The sequence below is a fragment of the Balaenoptera musculus genome, chromosome 1 (assembly GCF_009873245.2).
Source record: "Balaenoptera musculus isolate JJ_BM4_2016_0621 chromosome 1, mBalMus1.pri.v3, whole genome shotgun sequence".
NCBI classification, from domain to species: domain Eukaryota; kingdom Metazoa; phylum Chordata; class Mammalia; order Artiodactyla; family Balaenopteridae; genus Balaenoptera; species Balaenoptera musculus.
In genome coordinates this window covers 83,771,565-83,796,994 of record NC_045785.1, presented here as the reverse complement: position 1 = coordinate 83,796,994, position 25,430 = coordinate 83,771,565, and the positions used below count along the sequence as shown (strand labels likewise).

At 42.3% G+C, this 25,430-nt stretch overlaps 1 protein-coding gene across 8 annotated transcripts in view; it reads right to left on the bottom strand.

Annotated features, from left to right (window-relative positions):
• Positions 1–25,430, bottom strand: part of LOC118891859 (TLC domain-containing protein 4-like) — a 93,634-nt gene that overhangs the window by 46,763 nt on the left and 21,441 nt on the right. The window contains exons 2-5 of one of the 8 annotated variants that reach the window (XM_036845658.1): positions 21,214–21,363; positions 18,209–18,266; positions 17,722–17,799; positions 17,265–17,298 (exon numbers count right to left, since the gene is read on the bottom strand). The exons of 2 other annotated variants lie outside the window; for them this stretch is intronic. Coding sequence is in view for 1 of the 6 variants with exons in the window: in XM_036845731.1 (XP_036701626.1) it covers positions 8,037–8,063 (27 nt within the window). In the remaining 5 variants the exon portion in view is untranslated. Of the gene's footprint in view, positions 1–8,036; positions 8,122–15,835; positions 15,857–16,299; positions 16,578–17,264; positions 17,299–17,721; positions 17,800–18,208; positions 18,267–21,213; positions 21,364–25,430 lie in introns of those variants that run through there. 5 more of the 8 variants (XM_036845668.1, XM_036845673.1, XM_036845702.1 and 2 more) reach the window with 5 other exon arrangements.

The window sequence follows — 25,430 nt, the reverse complement described above, 5'->3', positions numbered from 1 at the left end:
AGATCCTTATTAATAACACAAAGAAATGTGGCTGGATAACAAAATTAGGTAAATCTAGAGTTAGCTGAAAAACTAGAACCAGCATTTAGATCAATGATCTGAAAGAGACTTGAGAAATATCTCCTGCGATATCCCATAAGGGTCTCTCTTTTTGGTCTCTTTCAGTAATATTTTTACAAATATTTATATGTTTACTCAATCTGCATAAAAACACAGAGCTGGGAAAGATAGCTAATATAATCAGTTAACAGAATCAGGTTTCAAAATGATCTTCAGAAGCTGAAATAATGAATCCCAATCAGAAAGATAAAAACCTGAATAAATTTTTAAAAGGCAATACCCAAGTATAGGACTTAGCATAATAGCTATATAACACACACGTGCACACACACACACACACACACACACACACACACACACACGTAATATTAGCATTTTAATTTACACAAATCAACAGGAAATAATAATGTAATGAAGATACTAATAACAAAAAACAAACCTCAGAACCACTTACAATCAGAGAGTATAGATCAAGACACGTATCAGTCCCATTTTACTCTGAATTAATCACATGTCAAAGTACCTTTAGAGCAGTGTAACTAAGATGGTGATTTTTAGAAACCATATCATATCATGAAGAGTTGAAGGGCTGAGTAATGTCAGCTTGGGAACAAGATTACTTAGAGAGGACTGAAGGGCATTCTTAGGACATCTGAAGAACTGTCATGTGGAAAAGTGAAAGAGGGAACTTACTCTGCACCACTCTAAATGGCCCAAATGGGCAAAAATTACAGAAAGGGAAGAGCTCAGCTTAATTTAAGGAAGACTCTTCTAACAATTTAGAAGTGTCCAAGCATCTGTCATGGAAGTGGTAAAATGACCACAAGGAGGGTTGGTCTGCAAAGGGGTTGGGTGCTAGTCTAACCTTTAGAGCACTTGCAAAGTAAGATTCTGGGATTCTAGGACTGAACTTAATTGTGGCATCTAAAAAGATAATTTTGTATTAAATACTACATTAGCTTTTCAACAGTCTCTCACTTATGTTTTACAAAATCAAAATTACGCGTGTAAGAAAATATTAAGTACTAAGTACGTATGACATGTTGGGAAGTACACAGGCTCTGTTACAGTCTTGAGTTTGAACCTCAGTTCCACCACTTGTTCACTGTGTGACCTGGGGCAAGTAACTTGCCTTGCCTTACCTGCACCTTGGTTTCTTCATCTGGAAAATGGAGATAACGACAGTACTAATCTGACATGGGGAATAAACCCCAGAACGCTGGGCACTTAGAACAGTACTTGGCGTGTGGTGCACACTCAGGAGTACTGTGTCTGCTTCCACCGTCGACCACCTCCAGCAGCATGCAAGACATGCAATTTCTGGGCCTGTCATCACTCCAGCCCAGGGAAACAAGACCATTCTCTGGCCACTAGGCCCTATGCCTCTAACTCATCCCCTTTACATTAGTCAACACTCAAAATGTAGGCAGCCCCACTGCAGAGATCTAGCCTCCATCATTGGACTATCCCTGTCATGCTCCAACGTTCCTTCCCAGCCACCTGACCCAGCCCATCACCCCACCCCCTCTACCTCCCAAATGCTTCCACTGGTCCCCTGGGACTGGGCTCCACACCCAGAAAACAGTGCTCTATGCTTGGCCTCCCCTCGGCCTGCTCTGAAGACACCCCTCTTCTTCTGCAACCTCTCAGCTAGTGGCTGCCTAGGCCCTCATCCTTCAGCATCAGGAGTGGCCCTATAGCCTCTTTGCTCCTCATGGTTCCCTTCAGGGCTTACTCTCCCTTCCCTCACCTCCTATAAACACTCAGGGTGTTTTGGTCCTGCTATTCAGTTATACCACCTTCTCCCTCTTCTCACTGATATCATATTCCAACCTCCTGAACATTTCCTCCCATTCAAAGACTTTGGTCCTGTTTCTCTTATGGTCCTCAAGCCCTGCCATCATCCTGAATGACTTCCTATATATGTAGAAGGCCCAGGTTTCCTTAACAACTCAGTCCCTTAATCTTCATCTGGAATGGTACCCCTTCCATGCCACCTCAACCGTTCATGGACCTTTACTGTCCCTTACCCATCATTTTTCTGCCTCCAAAATAACATTTCTAGAATTCTCCTTGTGGACCTTTCCTTCAAGTGTGCTCAGTATTACAACATTCTCAAGTTACATTGGCCTCTCAGCTTTTCCTCAATTCAGCAGCCCTTTTCTCTTTTTACTTCCCTCTTTAATCAGCTTAGATCCTAGAGCACATCATTTCAATAACAGTCTTTCTAACACCCCACATCCCCTTTCCACTGCCAAGAGCCGGTGAAACTCCAACCGAGGATATGCCCAACAATTTACTCAGTGACAAGGCAAGCACAGTCGGAGCACTGCTGGAAAAAGTCATATACCAAAGTTTATACCAGTCATATACTGGTGAGTGTGAAATTACAGAGGGATCAAACAGCTCTCAACTCTGCCCTGCACTCCTAACACATTGCCCTCGCCAACCAATCCTTTCACGTTCCACAATTAAATTTCCAAGTTGCCCCTACTCTTTTCAAACCTCCAACCATCCACCCCCACTCTCAACAGATAACCCCCATCCTACTTCACAAAAAATAGAAGCCAACATATGAAAAGTCTCAATATCATACTATCAACCATTTAAACTACCCACCTGTCCTCCCATCTCAAGACAACCTAACCTGTGCACTTTGGAGCCATCCTCCCTGGCCTTCTTGGGAAACTTTTCTTCCCCATTATCCTTTATTCTCTCCTCAGCTAGACCTTTCTATTGGCTTTTAAACAGGCTCAAGTTCCCAGTGAAAACAAGAATCAACAGACCCACCACCTCTTCTTCAATTTTATATCTCTTTTCCAGTATAGCCTCTTGCCCTCTCTCCCTCCCCGCCCCCCGCCTTTAAGGACAAAGTTCTAGAATGGTTTTTCCATATTGTCATTATTTCTCAGGTCTCTCACTCTTCAGCCCACTCCATTCCTGTCCCCACCCTCGTTGCTCCCCTGAAATAGCTATTGCTAAGGTCAGCAATGACTTCTATGTGTGGCCTTCGTGTCACCTGACATCTCAGCAACATTAGACGCCACTGACCACTTTCTCCTTGAAACACTTTCTTCCCTGTGTTTCCATGACACCACACTTCTTCTTCTGCCCAGACACTGAGTAACAGAATTCCCTAAGCCTCAGTCCCAGACTCTCTTCTACTTGTTTCCTGTATGATTTCACCTATACCTGTGGCTTCGGTTACCACTTATATGCAGAAAAATCTCAAGTTTTAATCTCCATCCCAGGTCTCCTCTCTGAGCTCCTGACATGTATGGCCAACTGACTAGCTGTCAGCACCACACAGCGTTTCAAACGCATTTCAAACCAAGCTCATGGCCTAATCTCTAAACTTGGTCCTCTTGTAGGTTCTTCATTTCTGTGAATGGTACCACTGTACATGCCCCATCTGACAGCCAGAAACCTAGGAGCCATCCCTGATAACTTGCTTTCTGCACCCTCCTACTAAGCCACCATATCCTTCCCCTTCTCAAATAGCTTTCAAAAACATCCATCTTTCTCAAGCTGCTACCACCACTTTTCTGAATTGTCTCCAAACTGGTCTCCTTAGTGTGGAGAACAGACTGGAGGACTCCAAGGGAATCAGCTCTAAAAGCTGTCTCTGGTCATGTCACCTCCTCACCTACCCCCAACTTAAACCTTCACTGGTTGCCCAGTCCTCTGATGAGGTCCCTGCTCTCCCCAGCCTCAAGTGGCATTTGCCCTCGCTTGCTGCACGCCAGCTAATGTGGCCTTCTTTCTGTCCCTTAAAGATGCCATGTTGCCTCCCTCTACAAGGCCTCTGCATAAGCTATCCCCCGACTCCCACCCCGCCCCTCCATCCCCCACTGTAACGCTCATGCCCCCTCAGCTCTCAGGTCAATCTTCACTTCCTCAGGGAAGCCCTCTGGGAGCAATCCCCCCCTGGTCCGCTCACACGGCATCATGTCCCTCTCCTTTACAGCTGCAATTTAAATGAACATCTCCTTCCCCCAGTGGAATGTGAGCCCCATGAGGGTGGGAAACACAAACATTTCCCCCCCACCATGGTGTCCCCATACCTAACACGGTGCCTGCCACACAGCATGTGCTCAATAAATGTCTAGGAAATATAATAATGAGAACAACAGACATTCGTATTCTTACATGTGCTTTCCATTCTGCTAGTACCTGATCAGTCACAGGTCCCTCATTTTACCAGTATAATCAGAACACTGGAAAGAAAAATTTTCTAAATTGACAACCCTAGTAGTATAGTATGAACACATATTCACTGCAAAAGGATTCTCACCTCCAAATATCCAAAAGCTGAGAGTACCAATGTTATAAATGAAATAATATTGAGTGTGTGCCTTAGTCCGTTTGTGCTGCTGTAACACAATACCACAGTCTGAGTGGCTTATAAACATCATAAATTTATTGCCCACCGTTCTGGAGGCTGGAAGTTCGAGATCAGGGTACCAGCATGGTTGGGTGAGGGCCCTCTTCCAGGTCACAGGCTTCACGTGGCCGAAAGGGCAAGGAAGCTCTGTGGCATCTCTTTTACACGAGCACTAATCCCATTCATGGGGACTCCACCCTCATGATCTAATCACCCACAAAGGCCCCACCTACCAGTACCACCACTTTGAGGGTTAGGATTTCAACACATGAATTTTGGTGGGGGGGTCACAAACATTCAGACCACAGCAGTATGATATTTGGTTTGTCTATGACAAACTCCTTACAACGTGTGATACATGTTCAAAGGCTTCATGTATATATTTAACTGTAATTTGCACTGTATTTTCATACTCTTATCAATTACAGAAGTACTTATTTATTGAACTTATCTACCATGTCAGTAGCCCTAACACATAAAAGTTTTTAAAAAGTCTCTATTAGCAAACTGTAAATCATTTGTAAATGAACACATGACTACAGAAAATGAGATATTTACCAGACCAAACAAACAAAAACCCTACCAGAAAAATACCTGCTCCCCACCCATTCTGGTTTTATTTGCATTTTCATACGGGTGGTACATTGCAATCATCTTTCTCAATGCTCATGAAATGTCAATAATTAACCGGAGACGTTAAAACCCCTAAGTAAAGAATAACTCATCATACTACCCACTTTTGACTTTTCATTCATGTAAAAATTTAAGCATCTAATCAAATGTGTACAAAGTTTTCAGCTAACTGCAGTCACCGTTTTTATTTTTCATTGTTGTTGTTAATTCTGCGTTGAGAGCTATATGAAAAAAAGCTAGGAGAATTCCACCTCTTTTTCTTTTCTGAGCATCAAGTTCAAGAACCATTAGCATTAGAGTGGAAGTCTAAAGGAAGCCAGCCGCATAAATGTCAACCTAATTTCTATAAATCCTCCAATATTCATGGTGCTGCTTTTTAAACTGAAGCAAATGGAAAGAAATGAAGTCTAAACCAGGAAAGGCTAAGGAACCCTACATTAATATAATTAAGTTACACTCCCTCTCTCGGTGATATGATATTACTTAAGATTCAACAAGGAATTGCTCATTACTACAGAAAAGATTTCTCCATGGTTCTTCCCTGTCAGTTAAGATCCTAAACTCTGAATAAGGGTGTCCTTTATATTTTTCCCATACTTTCAACCCTTTCTCTTCCAAGAGCATATAACCAAATTCAAGTTAAACTGTTTGATTCTGCCTGTTACGGACCTTGGCGATGGATACTCCCTTGAAACAATTTTTTTGGATTATCGATTGTTTGATGAAAACAAAGAATGAAACATTTAAGGTTAAATAGTCATTTCTAACTGGCCTTTATTCTCCCCACAATTCTACGTAGTAATTACAATCACAGTGTGTTAGGACAGGAAGGGGTGAACTCTGTTCCCCAAACGGGCTGTAAGAGTCATCCACCCCCAGCAAGAAGCACCCTCACTCAGGGGCTCTGGGGTGGCCCCATCTTGTACCACAACTCAGAGAAGTGTTCTGACAGTTAGTTCATATTGCTACCTATCTCCTTATACAAGATTTCCCTTTTGTCTCTCATAATCCTGTCCCTTTACATCCTATGCTAAATGCCTTCTAGGAATCTCTGATCTCTCTAATTCAGTGGTTTTAAAATGTTCATATCCCAAAGCTTCCCCCAACCCCTCCCGCATCACACAATATTTTCTCAGTATATGTTCTGCTTATTCCTACCAGTCAAGAAGATTCTGTAGTCTCCTTTCTATAGTTTGTTTTCTGGGCAGGGGGTGGGGGGATAAGGTTTCTTGACATATGTTTTTCACATAGCCCAGAGTCCCCACCAAGAGGTTCTGACAAAACAAGGGTGAGGGGTTATCCCATCTCCTTAAACCCTCCCTGAGAATTCCTGCTCTTTCAAGAAATAATGTTTTGCCTTAATTGCCTACGACACTTGATCAATTCTCCCTCCTATTATAGGTATTTTTAATTAGAATCTTAACAAAACTTTTATTCTTATTCTCCTAGCTTATGTTTATTGATACTTTTTACATGTTCTAGCTATTAACTTAAAAATAAATCAAATGAAATCTAATATAGTTAATCTGTCATGGCAACTTTTTTGTTGTTCTTATTTAAAATTTTTTATCTCATTTTACACTGACTCCTGGCTTGGAATTTGTTTTTATAATGCCTAACAAGAAGTGGGGCTGTAATGAAAAAAGCCCTTCTTTCCCAGCTCCCAACCCGCTGAAGAATTCCTCCCTTAGGAAATTCAAGAGTTCATTTTCGGACTTCCCTGGTGGAGCAGTGGTTAAGAATCCGCCTGCCAATGCACGGGACACGGGTTCAAGCCCTGGTCCGGAAAGGTCTCACATGCCACGGAGCAACTAAGCCCGTGCACCACAACTACTGAGCCTGCGTTCTAGAGCCCGCGAGCCACAACTACTGAGCCCGCGTGCCACAAGTACTGAAGCCCTGGAGCCCTTGTGCTCCGCAACAAGAGAAGCCACTGCAATGAAAAACCCGCGCACCGCAACGAAGAGTAGCTCCCGCTCTCCGCAACTAGAGAAAGCCCGCACGCAGCAACGAAGACTCAAGGCAGGCAAAAAAAAAAAAAAAAAAGTTCATTTTCTAGGGTCTTAAGGCTCAAAGCACAGACGGCACATTTTATTTACCTGGTAAATGTTGCTTCTTAGCATCTTACTCCACTCAAAACTTTCATAAAGAAGTCTTTGTTTTTTAAACCTATGAGCTCCAACCACAGCCACTGGATTTGGGATAAACCAGAATGCCTTAAGCCAGAAGACAATGGCAATTAGAAGGTCACACTAATACAGTATCTGACACAAATAAAAAGTAAGGTGCTGGAAGTTTATATAATTTGAGAGCCCATCTTTAAGGAACTCGACATTTCAAATACCACACTCTCCCTGAGCCTTAGACGGGGTCCGTGTGAGGGACCGTCTTCAGAGGGGCTCTGAAGCTGAAGTAGGGACCGGGCGACCCCACATCACCTGGGGGACTCCGGAAGAGGCAGAGGTTCTGCGTTCACCCTCTACCAGCTTCTGATGCACTTATTTCCATATTTCTGCTCTTCCTTTCCTGGAGGGATCACAGAAGGAGCCTCTCGGCTGGGGACATCTCTTGGCTTTCTGCCAACACTATGAAATCAAGGAAAAGCTGGACAGAGCAAGATTTTTGCAACTATGTTTTTTTTAAATTATAAAATTAAAATAACACAATTTATAATAGTACAACTATGTTTTGTTCTTTTTTTTTTTTTTTAAAGGAATCACTGGAACACCTGCCAAGCAACCTAGGAAGTCAGAACCTAAGGAGACAGGGAGGTCTTCTCACCTCCAAATTGTCGATCTGATTACCCCTGAGAAAGTCCTCAGGATGCAAGGAAGTGACTGAGGCAGGGCTCTGCCTGCCTGCCCCCTATTTCTCTCTTTTGCTTGCTCCCCACAGGAAACAGGAGACTGTATTAAATGGGTTAGAGGGGCTGAAGAACAATTAAGCAAATTTCTCCCACCTGTTGAGTCCTTAAGCCAAATTCCATTTGGCCAGAGAGAGCAAGCTAGAATCCAGTCCTAATCCCAGTATTCATCGAGTGGTCTTGGGCAAGAAGAATATGACCTCTTGACCTGCAAGTTCTACAAAATGGAGATAAGAACGCCAATGGTGCAAGACGGTTATGTGGCTTAAATGAGACAAGTTAAATACACCTAGCACAGTGCCTGGCACATCCAGCCACTTGTGGTAGATCATTTAATGACCATACATTCCTTTGCATTGTGACACTGCCATCCTACCATCCATAGCAAAAGACCTTGCAGCAACTGCCTTTCACCCTCTAGGAGCATTGCCCTGAAACTGCCGTGTAAGGAAACCTGTCTAGCCTACTGTAGGATGAGAGGTCACATGGAGAACTGAGGCTGCCCAGCTGACAGGCAACATTCAATACCAACTGCCAGCCATGGTGGCAAGCCATCCTGGACCTTCCAGCCCCGCTGACCCTCCAGCTGAATGCAGACACATGAGCGAGTGAGCCTATAACCAGCAGAGTGACTGCCCAGCCACCCACAGAATCATGAGAAATTGTTTTAAGCCACTAGGTGTTGGGGTGGTTTGTCGTTCAGCAATAGATCCAAACACCACTCAATAAAGGATATCGTTTATTATTACCACCCTTTCTTAACACATTTCCTAACAGGGAAATGTTACACCTATCTCTCCGCCAGCACCAAGTCACACAGGGATAGGGTATTCTGTATCTTAAGCAATATGATCATTTCCGCCTCCTTTTAACCTTTGGCCTAGGGGCCCTGAAGCTTGTCTACACCTATGATCCAAATGGGAAATTTGGTGGCTTAAATGAGAAGACAGCCAAGGAGTTACTAAATTCTCTAAGTGGACTTTTATCCTGTTACCTAAGAGCAACTTAAAACCCTACCCAGGGTACCTTGAGAGTGGTTTCTCTTCTGACCTCCTCCCATAAGACTGCTATACCAATAAACCAATAAACAATAACTGCTATAAAGACTGCTATACCAATAAACCAATAAAGTATCAATAAACATGGTACTTATCTGACTCTGTATCTGGTTTGACACTATCAGGTAGCCAAAAAATCTAAATGCAGTGACATGTTTCTTTGAACCATTTCACAGGCCAGAGAGGTGATGATGCACAAATCTGATGTGGCTTCAGGTGACCTCAGGTTTAACATTTATTACCAACGTCATGTTTAAATACAAGGTTAAGTCCTGTCAAATACCTAAGCTTGGCCCATAGACTTGGTAGGAAAGAACTGTTCTGGGGCAATGTTCCTGAGGCCAGACTTAAGTGAATGGGGTTATAGAAGCTCAGATCCAGGTGGCTCAGGAAAGTTGAACTTTCCCCAGCTTTACAAACAGGGTCAAGCTGCCCCAGCCTGTAGACCCCCTAATCCCAGAAATACTCATTCTATAACCTATTAACAATTTTAAGCCTGGTGATGCTCTCAAGGCTTCTTGGAATGATGGCTCTGACCTTTCTAACTTGTGGAGCTGATCAACGTGAAGATTACCATCCTTCCTACGTGGATCAAGTGCAGAGTTGTGCTCTTTTTTATTTTAAAGGAAAACCTTTTGTTCCATCTTTGTTATGGTTCAAATACATCAATGCCATCAAAAAACATCTTCACTTCTTGCTTTTTAAGTTGCAAGCCTAGTATTCTTGGGCAAATGGGTTCTACTCACAGAAATTCCACTAAAATTATATATTCTCTACTACCTTGTAGAAAAAAATTATCCAGGAACAATATCACATTGCTGTTTTCATTGGTCATGCATCCTCTTAAAGCTATTTCTGGATTAAACCCATGAACTTACACCTCATCCTAATGACCCTTCACTGCTCCGTGCCAAGGCATGACACCTCTGGCCAGAACTGAGGAACATGATATGAAATGCATCATAAAGCAAGGTCACTAGGTTTTACTGTACTACAATACCAGGAATGTGGTTGAGAAGGCTGGCCACTGCAAATGCAGCATTTTCTTGATGCAAATCCAAAGGAGAAATTTGTTTCACCTCCTAGAATCAGGACTAGATGGGCTCCTCCAATTTGGTTTCTCTTTTGGACACCTTGAAGCTTGTTCTGGATTGTTTGCCTCTTTTCTTTGGCTGCTGGAAAGCTGACAGCCAGAACTTCCAGGAAGAAGAGAACAGTACTTCAAAGTACACTCGTCCTCATACCTCCATCTTATTTTCCTTTGACTTATTTTTCTTTTTTATCCTAAGTTTACTTTACCTTGTCATACTGTATGCATCTTTGCAAGCCTTCCCTAATCTTTTTTGGAACAAGGTGGGGTATAAATAAAAGTAAAGATACTATAGTCAGTGTGTATGCCTAATCCCCCTACTCTAGAGAGAGAGCTCTTGTAAGCAAGGGCTGTGCATTGCCCCACTTTAAAACCCCTATAGTGTCTAGCGCTGTGCTTTTACTGCTAAAAAAATATTTAGGGGAACTGAATGGCAGAATATGTACATTTTGATAGCACTATGTTACCTGAACTATGAAATACACAGTATACTAATGATTTTATCTTTTATCCTCAAAACAAGTTCACATGAGTGTGAAAGGATGCACGTACAAGAGTGTTTACTATAGCATTAGTTATCAGAAGCAACCTTAAGGTGCAGTGCTAGGGAAATGTTTAAATATATTGGTACAGACACACTATCCCAAGTTACACAGACATCAAAATGAACAAGAGGATACAGAAGAAATGTCCATCACATACTACCAAGTAGGAAAAAAAGTAGGCTGCAAAACGATAAATTTGTCATAAGTACACAGCTTGGCGCGTTCTGGCATTTGTACAGAAAGAAGGTCTGAAGAGCTATACCCTCCCAAACTGCTAACTGGTTGAGGTTGGGGGTGAAGCCAGGGGAGGTGGGGGAAGGGGAAGAAGTGAACTTTCATTCTCTTTAACACTGATTGTCTGTAATGTTTCTTATAATGTGCAAGTGTCACTTTTGTAATTTAAAAATAAAAAACACTGAAGGAAACATTTAGAGACTTGAGGCTATAATGCATTCTCAAATCCTCAAAATGCCTAATGTCTTAAGGGTTTGTTCCGAGAGACTCAACTGGGATACTCCAAACATGCTGCCTTTGCTCCAAGCAGCCAGGCCTCCCCTTCCCGCAAGCTGGCCTTCCTCCCTATAGACTTTATCTTGCCCTGGATTTCTGCACAAAGCATGTAGGAAATTGATGTGCTCAGTAACACTCATACAGGTTGTTAAAATATGAAAAGGCAAAGAATCTTTCTCCATCGGAACATAGCTATAGAATTTAAAAGTCCTTTAAACAGCATATAACAAATGATAAAGCATTTAAATTCATAATTGGCTCAATATTTTTACATGTATTAGAGCAAAACATGTTGATTGAGAAAGACTAGTTTGGGGAATTATGTCCCTAAAATGAAACACTTTGTAAAGGGGGGTTTTTCATTTGTTCTAAATTTTTTATCAAATGAAAATTCCTCCTTCCTCCTCTTCCACTAAATAAATATGTGCCAAACAAAGAGAAGTTTTCTGTGCCTTCAAAATATACTTTTTAAAGGTTTTTTTAAGCCTATTTGAAGAAAACTAATTAAATTAACTTGACCAAGATAGTTTCTCCATGTCCCCAAAATTTTAAAGTTAAATCAAAACCGATGTATAAATCTACCAACCAATGTACCAGTTTTTTCTAAGGCGGCCATGGCACAGTGGACACCAACACAGCCCAGGCCAGGATCCAACGTGGGCTCCAAGCCTGGGCTCCGTGGGAACAGTCAGGTGGAGACTATACGTCTGGAGCTCAGAGATGATGTCAGAGAAACCAGGATTGAAAGCATCAGATAAATAGCAGACAGCGGAGGAGCGGCGAAGTCAGACACTGAAAATATGTCAACTAAGAAAATCAGACAAGGCAGGGATGGGTCAAAGGAAGGATCCAACTAGGTCAGAATGCGGGTGATAAAAGCAAGCAGTAACCAAGCAACCCGGGTGACCTCTGATACCTGTGTACGTTTTCCTCCCGGCTTTGTTGTATTTGTCCACTGGTGAGGGTGTTAGGTATTGGAGTCAGAGGTTAATTATTATAAAAAGGAAATCAAAGGCCTACAGATAGACTCTGCCCTTGATTAACATCCAGGGCACAGCTAGTGGAATTAGCTCAAGGATGCTGGATGCTGTCTCACCTATTTCTCCAAGAAGCCTTTTTGGCAATCCCAAAGACTATGAATGCTGACTCCAGTTTGACTGTAGATCTTGAAATAGATGTCGAAGGAAGTCTTGATAAACCCTTTTATAAACTGTAATGAGAATACTTTTCCAATTCACTGTGAGGCAAGCAGCCAACTTCCTAAGGAGTTTGATCAGCAAATGGGGTTTTGAAACAACACATCCATCCGCTTCTTCTGCAAGAACTTCTCAAAGCTGGAAGGGGAGACGTGTGCTGCCTATACCCAGCCACTCTGCACTGTGACGCCCTTTGCTCCCTACCCAGCTGATCCAAGTAGCCTAAATCCATCAGCCAATTTGTTCTGGATCCATTTGTCTTCCTATTTAACCTACAGAGAAAAATCTACTGCTCTAAAGATACTACTTTCAAATTCAAGTTTACTCCTTCCACGCCTCCTTTTCCCTCAGAACCAACTGTTTTGCTTTGAAGTGGACAGAACTGGTAGGAAGTTCTATTTTTGCACCTGCCCGTCCAGCTGCCTTTCACTAACGTGAGTCCTTCACCCTCCAGACACCAGATGAGCTCCCACACTCCCCCCTGTCCCCACCGACAGGGGTCCAGAGATCTCCCAACCACTCTAAGCGCCCCCCACTTCCTCCAGCGTCTCCAACCCCAAGACCCAGCCTGCTCCACGGCAACCTGTTTTTCCATCCATCAGACAAATGGTTTCCAAATAGTGGACTGTGACCCATGAATAGCTGATGAGTTTTTCAGAACACAGAATAGAAACAGAAATAGAGTAGAAATAGAAATGAAAATAGAAACAGTACACAGTAAAGGTACATATTGTTTCATGAAACCTGTTTCAGATACACATATACTTACTTGTGCCCTGAGTCAATGTGAAAATTGTACTGTGTTGCAATCCAGAAATGCCTGAAACAAGTCTATGTCCATCTAGTCAGACTTCCCCCTTGCTACTGGGCCCGCTGCGCAGCGACTCCTTTCCCCATGCCGGCTCAAGCTCTGAATAGACTGCGAGCTGTCTTCTTCATCGGCTGTTTGCACAAACCTTGGCCTTTTAGAGTGACTCACAAGCTCCTTCTCATGTAGCCACAGGACTGCCTTCTCCTTGAACAGACCAATGTTCTGAGCAAACACACACATCCCTTTTTTTTTTTTTTTTTTTTTTCCACACACACCCCTTTGCTATCCTTAGCCCTCTTTTCAGGATCTCCTCACAGCACCTCCAACTGTCTCACTATGAATAACAAACCCAGAGCAGCAGGACTCCATTTCTTTGTACGCTACCTTTCATCTCCAAGAGAAAAAACATCACCAAAGTCACTCTTGAAATACCTTAGATTTTCTTACAAAATTAACTTCACTTTCCTGATGTAATGCGTTCCCTGATGTAATACATCCAGTGCCTGATACCAACGTCAGGTGAATGTAGCTCATCCCTAAAGTCTGTCTGCCATCCTTGAGAACAGATGGCTACTCCACCTCCACGTTGCTATCTTCTTCCTCTCACAAGGCAAATGGAAGGAGAGAAGGCACAACGAGGTGATTGTAGGAGCATGGGGGCATCCTTTCGTCTCTCAAGGACAAGGGCGAAAGCTGTCCAGCACGGCTCCACCCCCGGTCCTGCCCTCCCGTGTCCAATCGCCCACAATTCTCACCCAGACAATTCATGCATTATCTTCCTCTAGAGAAAAACTCGTTTTCTGTATCTTCCTGTAGACCTTTCAGTTTACTTTTCCCAGTCAAACTGAGTATCCCACTTTTTAATCTTCCAAGAGATAACAAAGCTAGATGAGTCCTTAATCTGCAGGATGTGGGACATTAGTTCGACAAGAAAGGGAGTAGGGGAGACAATGAGGTCTGAAGGTCTCTTATGAAGCAAACTGCTCAGTTTCCTCTCTTACACGGAAGGCCAGCTTTGAGGGAGGAACATAAACGTGGGGCATCGGTTAGAGCAACAAGGGAGAGAGTGAACAGGTCTGAGAACTGCAGGAAAGCTGTGCTAGGCTCTGGAAGGGCGAGAAACACTCTCAAAGGGAAAGCGAAAAAGGGCAAGTCACATCTAGGGCACATTCCAGAATTCTCCTCACAGCCCCACCACTCTCTCTCTGGGACCCGGCCCTTTTCCCATTTCCCAGTCAGGAATCCAGGGCTCCTTTACCACCTCTCTGGTCACCTGGTTATTGGGAGGACAGGCCCTCCAGCCCCACCCAAGTCGCCTCTTCCTCCTTCCCCACTCCTAGCTGGGAAAGGTCTTAACCAATCTAGCACTGAGTTAAATTTCTGATGGCTCCCTGCTCCGGAGGCCTCTGTTTACCTTGCTAATCAAATGAATCTCTCCCGACAGAGATTTCAGAAAATGAAGGAAAAGATAGGCCAACTCTTGCATCCATACTCTAGGGTCTATGTAGAAGGCTTCCTTCTTTGGAATTTACTATAAAGTTTCAGTCCCTTGACCACTGCCATTCCTAGGCACCTCGAAGTATACAGCTTGCGTTGCAAAAAGCCATTCTTCTTTCCAACAAGGTAAAGAAGGATTAGAGTGAAAGGAACAGGAACAGAAAGCTAATAGTGTAAAAAATCATGACTGACTGAGCAGCTGGGTGTGAGGCATCCACCCTAGATAGGTAAAACTCACGCAAGGTCACACAGTAAGGATTCAAACTCTGGAGGGAGGTAATGTGACAAAAGGGAGCTGCAGGGGTAGGGGAAAAAAGGCATCCTCAAAATATATTATCCTCAGGATCACCTAATGGCACAGGAAGGAGGATGGCAAATAAACTAAAATCCATGGTTCCTCAAGCCAATCTTTCAAATTTTCTAGTGTTGCCGGAGCCCACTTTTCTAATCCAGTTTCACCCATACAATTTAAGGACAAGATAAACAAGGGAAAAATTCTCTGCTTCACACATAGCACACTTAAAAGGGGACTGGCATTAATTCCTTAACTGGCTACACAAAGATGAAACTGCATTCCAAACTATACCCTGTGCTCACACAGCAGTATCTCACTTAAAATACACAATCTAAGATCCATTTTTCTCAACTCTGTTTATGAATGGGTAAAGATTTTACTAAAGTGACAGTTTTTTTTTCCTACTTCACACATCAACTCCTAACATCCACACAGACTCTTCCAAGTTGACCCCAAATTGGAATCAGATTCATTTAAACATTATCAAAGATCACTCTTTAAGAATTATTTTATAATTTCATATAAAAATGTGCACCACATTCACACTCAGATGTGTACAACTAAGAAAACACTGGCCAGCAACAGTGAACCTTTAATGAACTTAGACAACTCAATGCGCTTTCACGGAGGGCGATAGGAAAACGCTAGCATTACGGATCCCATTTCATGGCTGGGTAAACCGAGGTACTTAGTTCCATAAACTTGCTCGGGTATACAGTCGTAGAGATGGAAACAGAAACCAATTTCTCCCTCTGACTCTGTGCCCAGTCCCTCTCCCACTAGACTCTTCAGCACTCGGTAGCTAAAAATGGGACCCACTTGAGAACTGCAAGCGTAAATAAAAGCTTCTTGTTTTATTTAGTAGTGGGGAGGTGGGAGAGGGGGAGACTTACCCACTTGATGCACCTGATCCTGTACCGGCCTCTAACAAGAAAGCTTTTCCTGGATGCCCAAAGCACCCACCCCTTTGAGCTGAGACCTGGGAGGCACCCCCAGGCAGCCCCAGCAGCCCGAATTACACAGCCCGGGAAACGCGAGTGGAACGCTGGGCGTCCGGGCAGCGCGGGGGCCGCGGGCCTCGGGACACCATCTGCGCCCAGAGCTGCGCCGGAGCCCGCCGGGCTAGGAGGATGCTGAGCCGGCAGCACACACCTGCTGGAGCCCTCCCCGGAGCCCCGGGCCGCCTCCCGCGCCGGGGACGCCCACCCAGCCTCCCGGCGCTGGAGCCCTCGGCCGCGCTAGGCCGGGGGGCGGGAAGCCGCGGCGCCCCTGCCAGCGGGCTGCGCTCGGCGGCGCGGGAGAGCCACGGGGCAAAGCGAGCCCGCCCTCCTCCCGAGCCCTCTCCAAACGGCGTCACCTGTGCCGGGTCCCGGGGCGACTCGCGCGCGGGCAGCGGTGCGCCGGGCCGGGAGAGGGCGGCGAGTGGTTACAGTCGCCTGGTCATCCGGCCCGGCCCGAGGGCTGGCGCCGGCCAGAGCCGCCCCGCGAGATGCTCTTTGGGAGCCAGGGGAGCCAGGGGAGCCGCAGGCTCCGAGCCGCAGGGAGGAACAGCCGCGGAGGCTACTGCTACCGCCGCGGCCGCCGCGCCCGCCTGGACTGCGGGCTCGGGTTACCGCAGAGCGGCTCCTTAAAGGGGCCGCGACGCTCGGGCTCAGGCTCCCGCTCCGGCTCCAGGAGGCTCCGACCCCAGGCCAAAGTGGGCGGGGCCCGGGGCCCCGAGGCCGGCAGTAGGGCAGACCTTTGGGTGCTGTAACTTGGGTCCCGGAAAGGGCTCAAAACCGGGAACACCCGAGGCGGGTTGCTGTGGGATCCTGGAAGAGCACACCTCGCCAGGGACAGAGCGTAAGGTTCCTCGGCTTTCCAAAGCAAGTAACAAAACTAGCAAGTGGGACAATGGTCTGAGTCCGCTTCCGCAGCGGTCAGTACCTGGCCTAGCCACGTAACCAAAATTCTTTTCAGATTATGAGTTTACATTTTTCCTTAGATGCCTAAATTCTGGTTAATGAAGCGCATGGTTTAATTATCAGAAAGGAGGTGAAAAGGCAATTGCTGATTTTTCCTGCCACGTCTCTCTTAGCCAAAGTCCCTCGCAGTTTTTGGTTTGGGGCTGCAGATGCGTTCCAAACTGGGTAGGGGGCGTGTGTGGAAGAGGCAAGTTCTTTTGGAGCCGCCTCCTCCGGAATCCCTGAAAAACACCACCTACACGCGGAGCCCCTCTGCTGTCAGGGTGGGGAAGTAGGATTTGGAATTTTTTGGGTGCTGGCTGAGAATTCCAAGTTGCCCAGTGCATAAAGTTTGCCGTTAAATAGTAGCTCTTCTCACCTGTTAAATACGGCCTCAAAAACTTCCAGGTCTCCTGGATCAAAAAGATAGAATTGTTTTGAATAAAACAAAATAATGAAGAAATACATTTAGGCTGTTATAATTTGCAAAAAAAAAAAAAATCACAAATACTTTTTTTAGAAAGAACCTCACTGAGGTTCAATTTCTTCATCTCTATAATGGGGATAATAATTCACAGACATCTCTGAAGTGTCTTGGCAAATGGACTTCAGACTGACTTAGAAAAGACAAAACCCATTCCAAGCTACAGTGACAGAAACCTGCCCTGTAGTCAAGCAGGGAGGAAGATCTTGCAGGCCCCCAAGTGCACGTTCCCCTTTTTCTCCCCAAGACTCTCAGGACATACCAGGGTACCAATGCCCTTTGACAACAACCTGTCCCATCACAGTCGCTTCACAGTGTGCATAGTCCTTGACAACTTTGGTTTGCCCCATACCTGTCTATGCACTCACACAGGTATTTCATAACTATCCACGGACAGGATGGTTGTAGGTGCACATCAGTGGGATCAGCCCTGCAAGTACAGATTACACACATTATCTCAGGAATCTGCATCAAGACTACCTCTTCCAGGGGCTTCCCTGGTGGCGAGGTGGTTAGGAATCCACCTGCCAATGCAGGGGACACGGGTTCGATCCCTGGTCTGGGAAGATCCCACATGCCACGGGGAGCAACTAAGCCCGTGCGCCACAACTACTGAGCCCACGTGCTGCAACTACTGGAACCCACGTGCCTAGAACCCGAGCTCCACAACAAGAGAAGCCACCGCAATGAGAAGCCCGTGCACCACAAGGCAGAGTAGTCCCCCCTCGCCGCAACTAGAGAAAGCCCACCCGCAGCAACAAAGACCCAGTGCAGCCAAAAATAAAAAAATAATAATAATAAAATAAAATTAATAAATTTATTTTTTAAAAAAAGATTACCTCCTCCAGACTCTGTCCTGTGCTTGTCTGCAGTGGCTGATAGTTGCTCTATTCTTTCCTGATAAACACACCACGGTTATCTTTTATATGCATATTCTCTAACACCCACAGCGGTAGCCAAGACCAAGTAAACCCACAGGAATCCAGCATACTCTTATCCCACCATACTCCTTCATGTTAGGCCTCTACAAATGCATCCTCAAATCTGCAGGATTGTTATAGGATTATAGAGAGTGTGTAAGTGAACACATCAAGGACAAGACCTGATATATGAAAGGAATTCAGTAAATACTAGTTGAATTTTGAAGCTTTTAAACTAATTAAAACTCTTCTACCTCCTAAGGTAGAAGGAGGTAGAAGAATACATCAACTGCACATTTTTCCTCAAATTTTTAATGCAGCTTAATTTCTTCAAAAATACCCATTTCATTTTCACATTTACATCTTTAATTACTATTCTTAACTTTGTTTTACCAATACTGTTTTTCCAAGGACAGTTCCCACAAATTCTGTATTTACTACCTCAGTTTTTCTGCATTTTGAATATGTCTCAAAGCTGGATTGTACTTTTTATATTTTTGTTCATTGAAATAGTTCAAAGAAACAGTTCAGAGAAATGAAATTTTCCATACTTAAAAAGAGAAAAAAATTACTAAAATTCTTTTGAGGCAAATTTTCCTGATAAATGTCTGTTTCCAAAAATTCCTAAACTTCTAATTAGAGCCAATTATTTGGAAAACTGAGACCAAAAGCTGTTCCTTCCTGAAATTACAAGATAATTAAAGCAAAAGTATTTTGGGGAAACTGCCTCAGTTCTCCATTCTGCTCTGTTAGTGAAGCTATAACCAAAATGGCACCAAACATTTTGATAGAAAAGTTGATTTAGTCAGAAATGAATAGCCCCGGGCACAACTTTTCCCTTAATTGGTAGTTTTAGTGTATTAAGAATTTTTTTGTAAGGTTTTTTTAATAATTAAAAGTACTTTCATTTGTTTTTCAGAATTTTTCAAGAAGAAACTATTTCAGGATATTAAGAGTGGTTATCTCTGGGTGGGTGAAATTCTATGTCATTTGTGTTCTTTTGGTTCTCTTATTTTATGAGACTTTCTTCCCATAATATATATGTCTTACTTTTGTCTGCATTTTTATTTTTAATGACAGTAATACAATTAAGTGAAAATTCAAGTGGTTCTTAAAGGCTTTTAACAAAAAATACCCATGAGTCCCATCAGTCCCCTGACCAACTTCTCCCCCACCTAGCTTCACCCCAGTTCCCCACAACCCTGCTAGGTGTTCTTCATTTCCTAAATGATAAACTTATACCAATGTTTCTTGATTTTCAGGTTTAGACATTATTTATTGACTTCTTGTCATGGTATTTGAGGATTTAGCTCTTTTATACACACTACCACCCACTTTGCCCTCACCCTTCCTTCTGACATAGCCACATCCCAACTCTCGTTCAAGTCAGCAATTAGGGTTTATATCATCTTGACAATACAAATATAGGGTGTTGTTGCTGAACCAAGTAAGTTACCATGATAACGCTTTTCTTGAAAATCTCCTGTTCTTTCTGGAGTTAAAAATTTCTTTGTTTTTTCACTTTTAAAAAAATGTACCTAACCTGAATTTTATCCAGATGCTTCAACGTAACTATCAAATGCCCATCAATAATATCTTCTAATGCCCAAACGCATGATTTTTCGTTTATTCTCTTACTTTGTTAAAGCACAGACCCCAGTAGCTTACTCAGAAGGGGTGCATAGAAGATAAATTTTTAGAGGGCTTGACTGTCTGAAAATGTCTTTATTCTGTTCTCATCCTTGATTGATAATTTGGATAAATTGAAGATCATTTTCCCTCAGCATTTTAAAAGCATTGTTCCACTGTCTTTTACTTCCAGCGTTGCCACTGCAATGTCTAATACCTTTCTAGTTCCCATTCCTCTGTATCTGACCTATTTTTCCTTCTAGAATCTTCCCATTATCTCTAGTAGTCTAAACGTTCACAATGATGTACCTTAGAATGGTTCTTTTTTCATTGATTGTGCTGGATACTCAGGGGTTCTTTTGATCTTATCTGCAATTATTTTCTTTTATTATTTCTTTGCTAATTTCCTCCCTCCCATTTTCTCTGTTCTCTCTTTGTGAGCTCTTGTTACTAGGATGTTGGGACTTCAATATTATTCTCTAGATTTATTGTCCTTTTATCTGATTGATCATCTCTGCATCTTTCTTTTCTACTGTCTAAGACAGAGGTTCTAAATTGGGGGGAGGGAGAGTTGATTCTCCCCACCCCAGCCATTTGGCAATGTCTAGTGATATTTTTGGTGGTCACCACAGGAAAAAGGGGCATGCACTGGCATCTAGTGAGTAAAGGCCAGGGAGGCTGCTAAGCGTGTTACAATGCACAGGACAGCCTCCCACGACAAAGAATTTCCAGCCCCAAATGTCAGTCACGCCAAGATTGAGAAATTCTGGACCAGGAGAATTACTTAACTTTATCTTCCAACCTTCTAAAGTTTCTATTTCAAACATATTTTTCTTTCCTATTCTCTCACTAGCTCTTTTGTTATGGGAACTCTCCATCAAAAAATAAACTCCTTTCTCCAGAAAAGAAATTTCATACTTCACAGAAAGATTGTGTTGGTAGTGGTACAGTCAGGGTGGAGTGCATGAGTGCAGGCTGGCTGTATGAGGTGGGGAAGAGAACCAGTGGTCCAAGAGCTTTGTAAACAACTTTGGTCAATCCCCCTTCTTCAGGTTTATTCCTCAACCCTGCCTTCCACCATACACTGCACCTCCAAATGCTAAGTCTCCTCCAAGCACTTAGGTTAGCCCCCCTCCCACTTTGCCAAGTCAATTACAGTCGGCCTGCCATTTCTGTGGATGTGGAACCTGGTCATAGGGAGGGCAGACTGTACTTCACCATTTTATGTAAGGAACTTGAGCATCCATGGATAGTGATATCCAAAGGAGGTCCTGGAACCAATCCCCCAAAGATACCGAGGTATGACTGCATCTCTACTCCATCCAACTTCTGGCTTCCAAAATTTACTGAGATCTCCCATCTGCTGTGTACTTTTCTCCAGTCCTCTTCTTTCTTGTGGCTTATATCTTGTAAACCCCTTTGTACACTATCATTTTAGTGCTACTCTGCAAAGAATAAGTGATTAAAAAATTAAGTAACAGAAAGGGACCCAAAACAGAGGAAGGGGAAGAACATGAATCTATTTTTCTTAAATTTCTAACTTATTTTTTTAATTGTGCCAAAATATTTTCATAAATTAAAAAAATTTTTTTAAAAATTAAATAGATGTTAACAATCACTAGTTTACGTATATGTTTATAACTTTTAGATCAGTTTGTTGAATATCCTTCCAGATACTTTTCTATGCATACTTGCATATACTTTAAAATTTTTTAAACAACAAAATGAATTAAAACAGTACATATTATTGTGTAATTGCTCAAACTATTCCATTCAATGGGTGCACCATAATGTATTTAACCAATCTCTTACTGTTAGACATTTATAGACCTTACTGTTGGATCAAATTTTCAGTTTTCCCGATACAGTAAAGTAGTAATGTCTGACTAGAAATTAATTCTAAGATTCAAAGCCAGTTTCAAGATTAACGGGGAAACACTGGAGGATTCCTGCTCAGATCAAGAGGAAGACAAGGCGGATGGCCACTCTCCCACTGTTAATACAGTGGTACTGGAAGTATCAGTCAAGGGTACTAGTGAAAGAGAAAAAGTAAAGACAATAACCATTGGGAAAAAAGATTATAAAGTTGTTAATATTTGTAGATTATGATTATATACTTGGAAAACCCAAGAAAATCAACTGAAAAAATATATAAACAATAGAAAATTAAGTATGGGAGCAGGATATAAAATTAATTTGTGGAAATCTGATATATATAGATATATATGTATACATATAACTGTGTACATGTGTGTATATATACATATATAAATACACATATATATTTGTATACACACACACACACACACAATACCCCCTTACAAAATAAAAGGAAGAAAAGCTTCCACTTACAACTGCAGCAAAAAATATAAAGTGCCTAGGAATAAATTAACAATACGAATAACAATATAAATATGAAAAACTTATATGAGAAAACCTTTAAAACACTCCTACAGGACCCAAAGTAGACTCGAACAATGAAAAGATAGACCATGCTGTTAAATAGGAAAAGTCAATGTATGTCAATTCTCCCTAAATTTTAATTTGTAAATTTATTGCAATGTCAATGAAAATACTATTTTCTGGAATAGGACAAGCTGATTCTAAAGATCATATGGAAAAATAAACAAGCAAGAATCACAGAAAAACTCTTTTGAAAAGGAAGAATAGCTTCCTATGTATTAAAAAATACTACAGAACCTCAATAATGAAATACTTTTGGATAAGCCATAGGAATAGAGAGACTAATGGAATTGAATAAAAAGTCCAGAAATAGACCCAAATTAGGAGCATCTCAAACCAATGGTATAAAACGGACTTTTTAATAAATGGATAACATCTGGAAAAAATTAATTTAAATCTATATCTCATATTGTATACTAGGATAAATTCCAAATGGGTCAAATATTTGAATATATACTGTGAACACATACAAATATACTCTAAGAAAATATAGGTGAATTCTCTTCTTACCTTGGAATGGGAAGGCCTTTCTAACTGTGACTCAAAATCTAGAAGCCATAAAATATTAATAAATGTAACTAATTAAAAATCAAAAACTACTACAAGGCAAAAACTAATAACAATAACATAAGCAAAGTTGAAACACAAATTACAAACTAGGGAAAAAAATATCTGGTACTCAAATCACAGAAAAAGGGCTAACCTCCTTAATGTATAAGAAGCTTCTATAAATCAAGAAGAAAAAATTCTGCCACTCAAAAAGAAAAAAGAAAGAAGACCTTAACAGACAAGTGACAGAAAAAGAAATATAAAAATGACCCTTACACATTATAAATGGCCCTCATTCATAAAGATAAGCAAATTAAAACTAACCAACCTCATCTTATACACAGATTGTTATTTTACTTTCTCACTATTCTCTGACTTTGGAGCATTCACTTCTCACTACATGCTCTTTAGATTGGATCTACCCATTATCATTTTGAGAAAAAATGGGAAATTTATGAAGCTATGTCTTTCTTTAAGTTCTATAGCACATTTTGTTAACAAGGCACATAGACCTTAACTGGATAACATTAGAGTGTTACTGTTTATCAACATATTAAAATTCATGCTTGCTGTTTTGAAATATGAAGAACCCATATATCATTATGATAAAAATCAGAACAAGTATGTTCCCTATCTTCATCTTATGAAAAAATAAAAAAAAATAAAGTTGATAGTTAAATTATTCATAACTATAGTTAAATACAATTTTAAAATTTAGAAATATTCCTTAGTATAAACATCTCCTACCCTAGCCCCATCCTCTGCCAAATATATTCAGTTCCAAAAGAATCAAATTTTTGTAGTGATATAATTCAACTACTTCAATAGTCGTGTTCATATGCACTAGTCACATGAACTATCTTAAAAGTAACTAAAAAGAAAAAACAAGAGCAATTTCCATGACAGTATTGTCTTAATATACAAACATATTATCTCCCTTATATGTCCCAATCAAACTGATCTCCTAACGTCATCATGACTATCATTCATGTGATAGTATTACTGTAATCAACCCACGATTTAAATCCTGTTCATCACTAACTGAAGTTCCTGTTTTAGGCACTCTGTATGAGAAGTTAGAAGCATCAAGAATGAGAGTTATGGGGGATTGGTTCAAGATGGTGGAGAAGAAGGATGTGCTCTCACTCCCTCTTGCAAGAGCACCGGAATCACAACTAACTGCTGAAAAATCATCGACAGGAAGACACTGGAACTCACCAAAAAAGATATCCCACATCCAAAGACAAAGGAGAAGCCACAGTGAGATGGTAGGAGGGGCGCAATCACAATAAAATCAAATCCCATAACTGCTGGGTGGGTGACTCACAAACTGGAGAACACTTATACAACAGAAGTACACCACTGGAGTGAAGGTTCTGAGCCCCACGTCAGGCTTCCCAACCTGGGGGTCCGGCAATGGGAGGAGGAATTCCTAGAGAATCAGACTTTGAAAGCTACCAGGATTTGATTGCAGGACTTCAACAGGACTGGGGGAAACAGAGACTCCACTCTTGGAGGGCATACATAAAGTGGTGTGTGCATCGGGACCCAGGGGAAGGAGCAGTGACCCCATAGGAGACTGAACCAGACCTACCTGCTAGTGATGGAGGCTCTCCTGCAGAGGCAGGGGGTGGCTGTGTCTCACCGTGAGGACAAGGACACTGGCAGCAGAAGTTCTGGGAAGTACTCCTTGGCGTGAGCCCTCCCAGAGTCCGCCATTAGCCCCACCAAAGAGCCCGGGTAGGCTCCAGTGTTGGGTCGCCTCAGGCCAAACAACGAACAGGGAGGGAACCCAGCCCCACCCATCAGCAGAAAAGTGGATTAAAGTTTTACTGAGCTCTACCCACCAGAGCAACAGCCAGCTCTACCCACCACCAGTTCCTCCCATCAGGAAATTTGCACAAACCTCTTAGATAGCTTCATCCAGCAGAGGGCAGACAGTAGAAGCAAGAAGAACTACAATCCTGCAGCCTGTGGGACAAAAACCACATTCAGAAAAAGATAGAAAAGATGAAAAGGCAGAGGGCTATGTACCAGATGAAGGAACAAGATAAAACCCCAGAAAAACAGCTAAATGAAATGGAGATAGGCAGCATTCCAGAAAAAGAATTCAGAATAATGATAGTGAAGATGATCCAGGACCTTGGAAAAAGAATGGAGGCAAAGATGGAGAAGATGCAAGAAATGTTTAACAAAGACCTAGAAGAATTAAAGAACAAACAAACATAGATGAACAATAAAATAACTGAAATGAAAACTACACTAGAAGGAATCAAAAGCAGAATAACTGAGGCAGAAGAACGCATAAGTGACCTGGAAAACAGAATGGTGGAATTCACTGCTGCGGAACAGAATAAAGAAAAAAGAATGAAAAGAAATGAAGACAGCCTAAGAGACCTCTGGGACAACATTAAACGCAACAACATTCACATTATGGGGATCCCAGAAGGAGAAGAGAGAGAGAAAGACCAGAGAAAATATTTGAAAAGATTATAGTCTA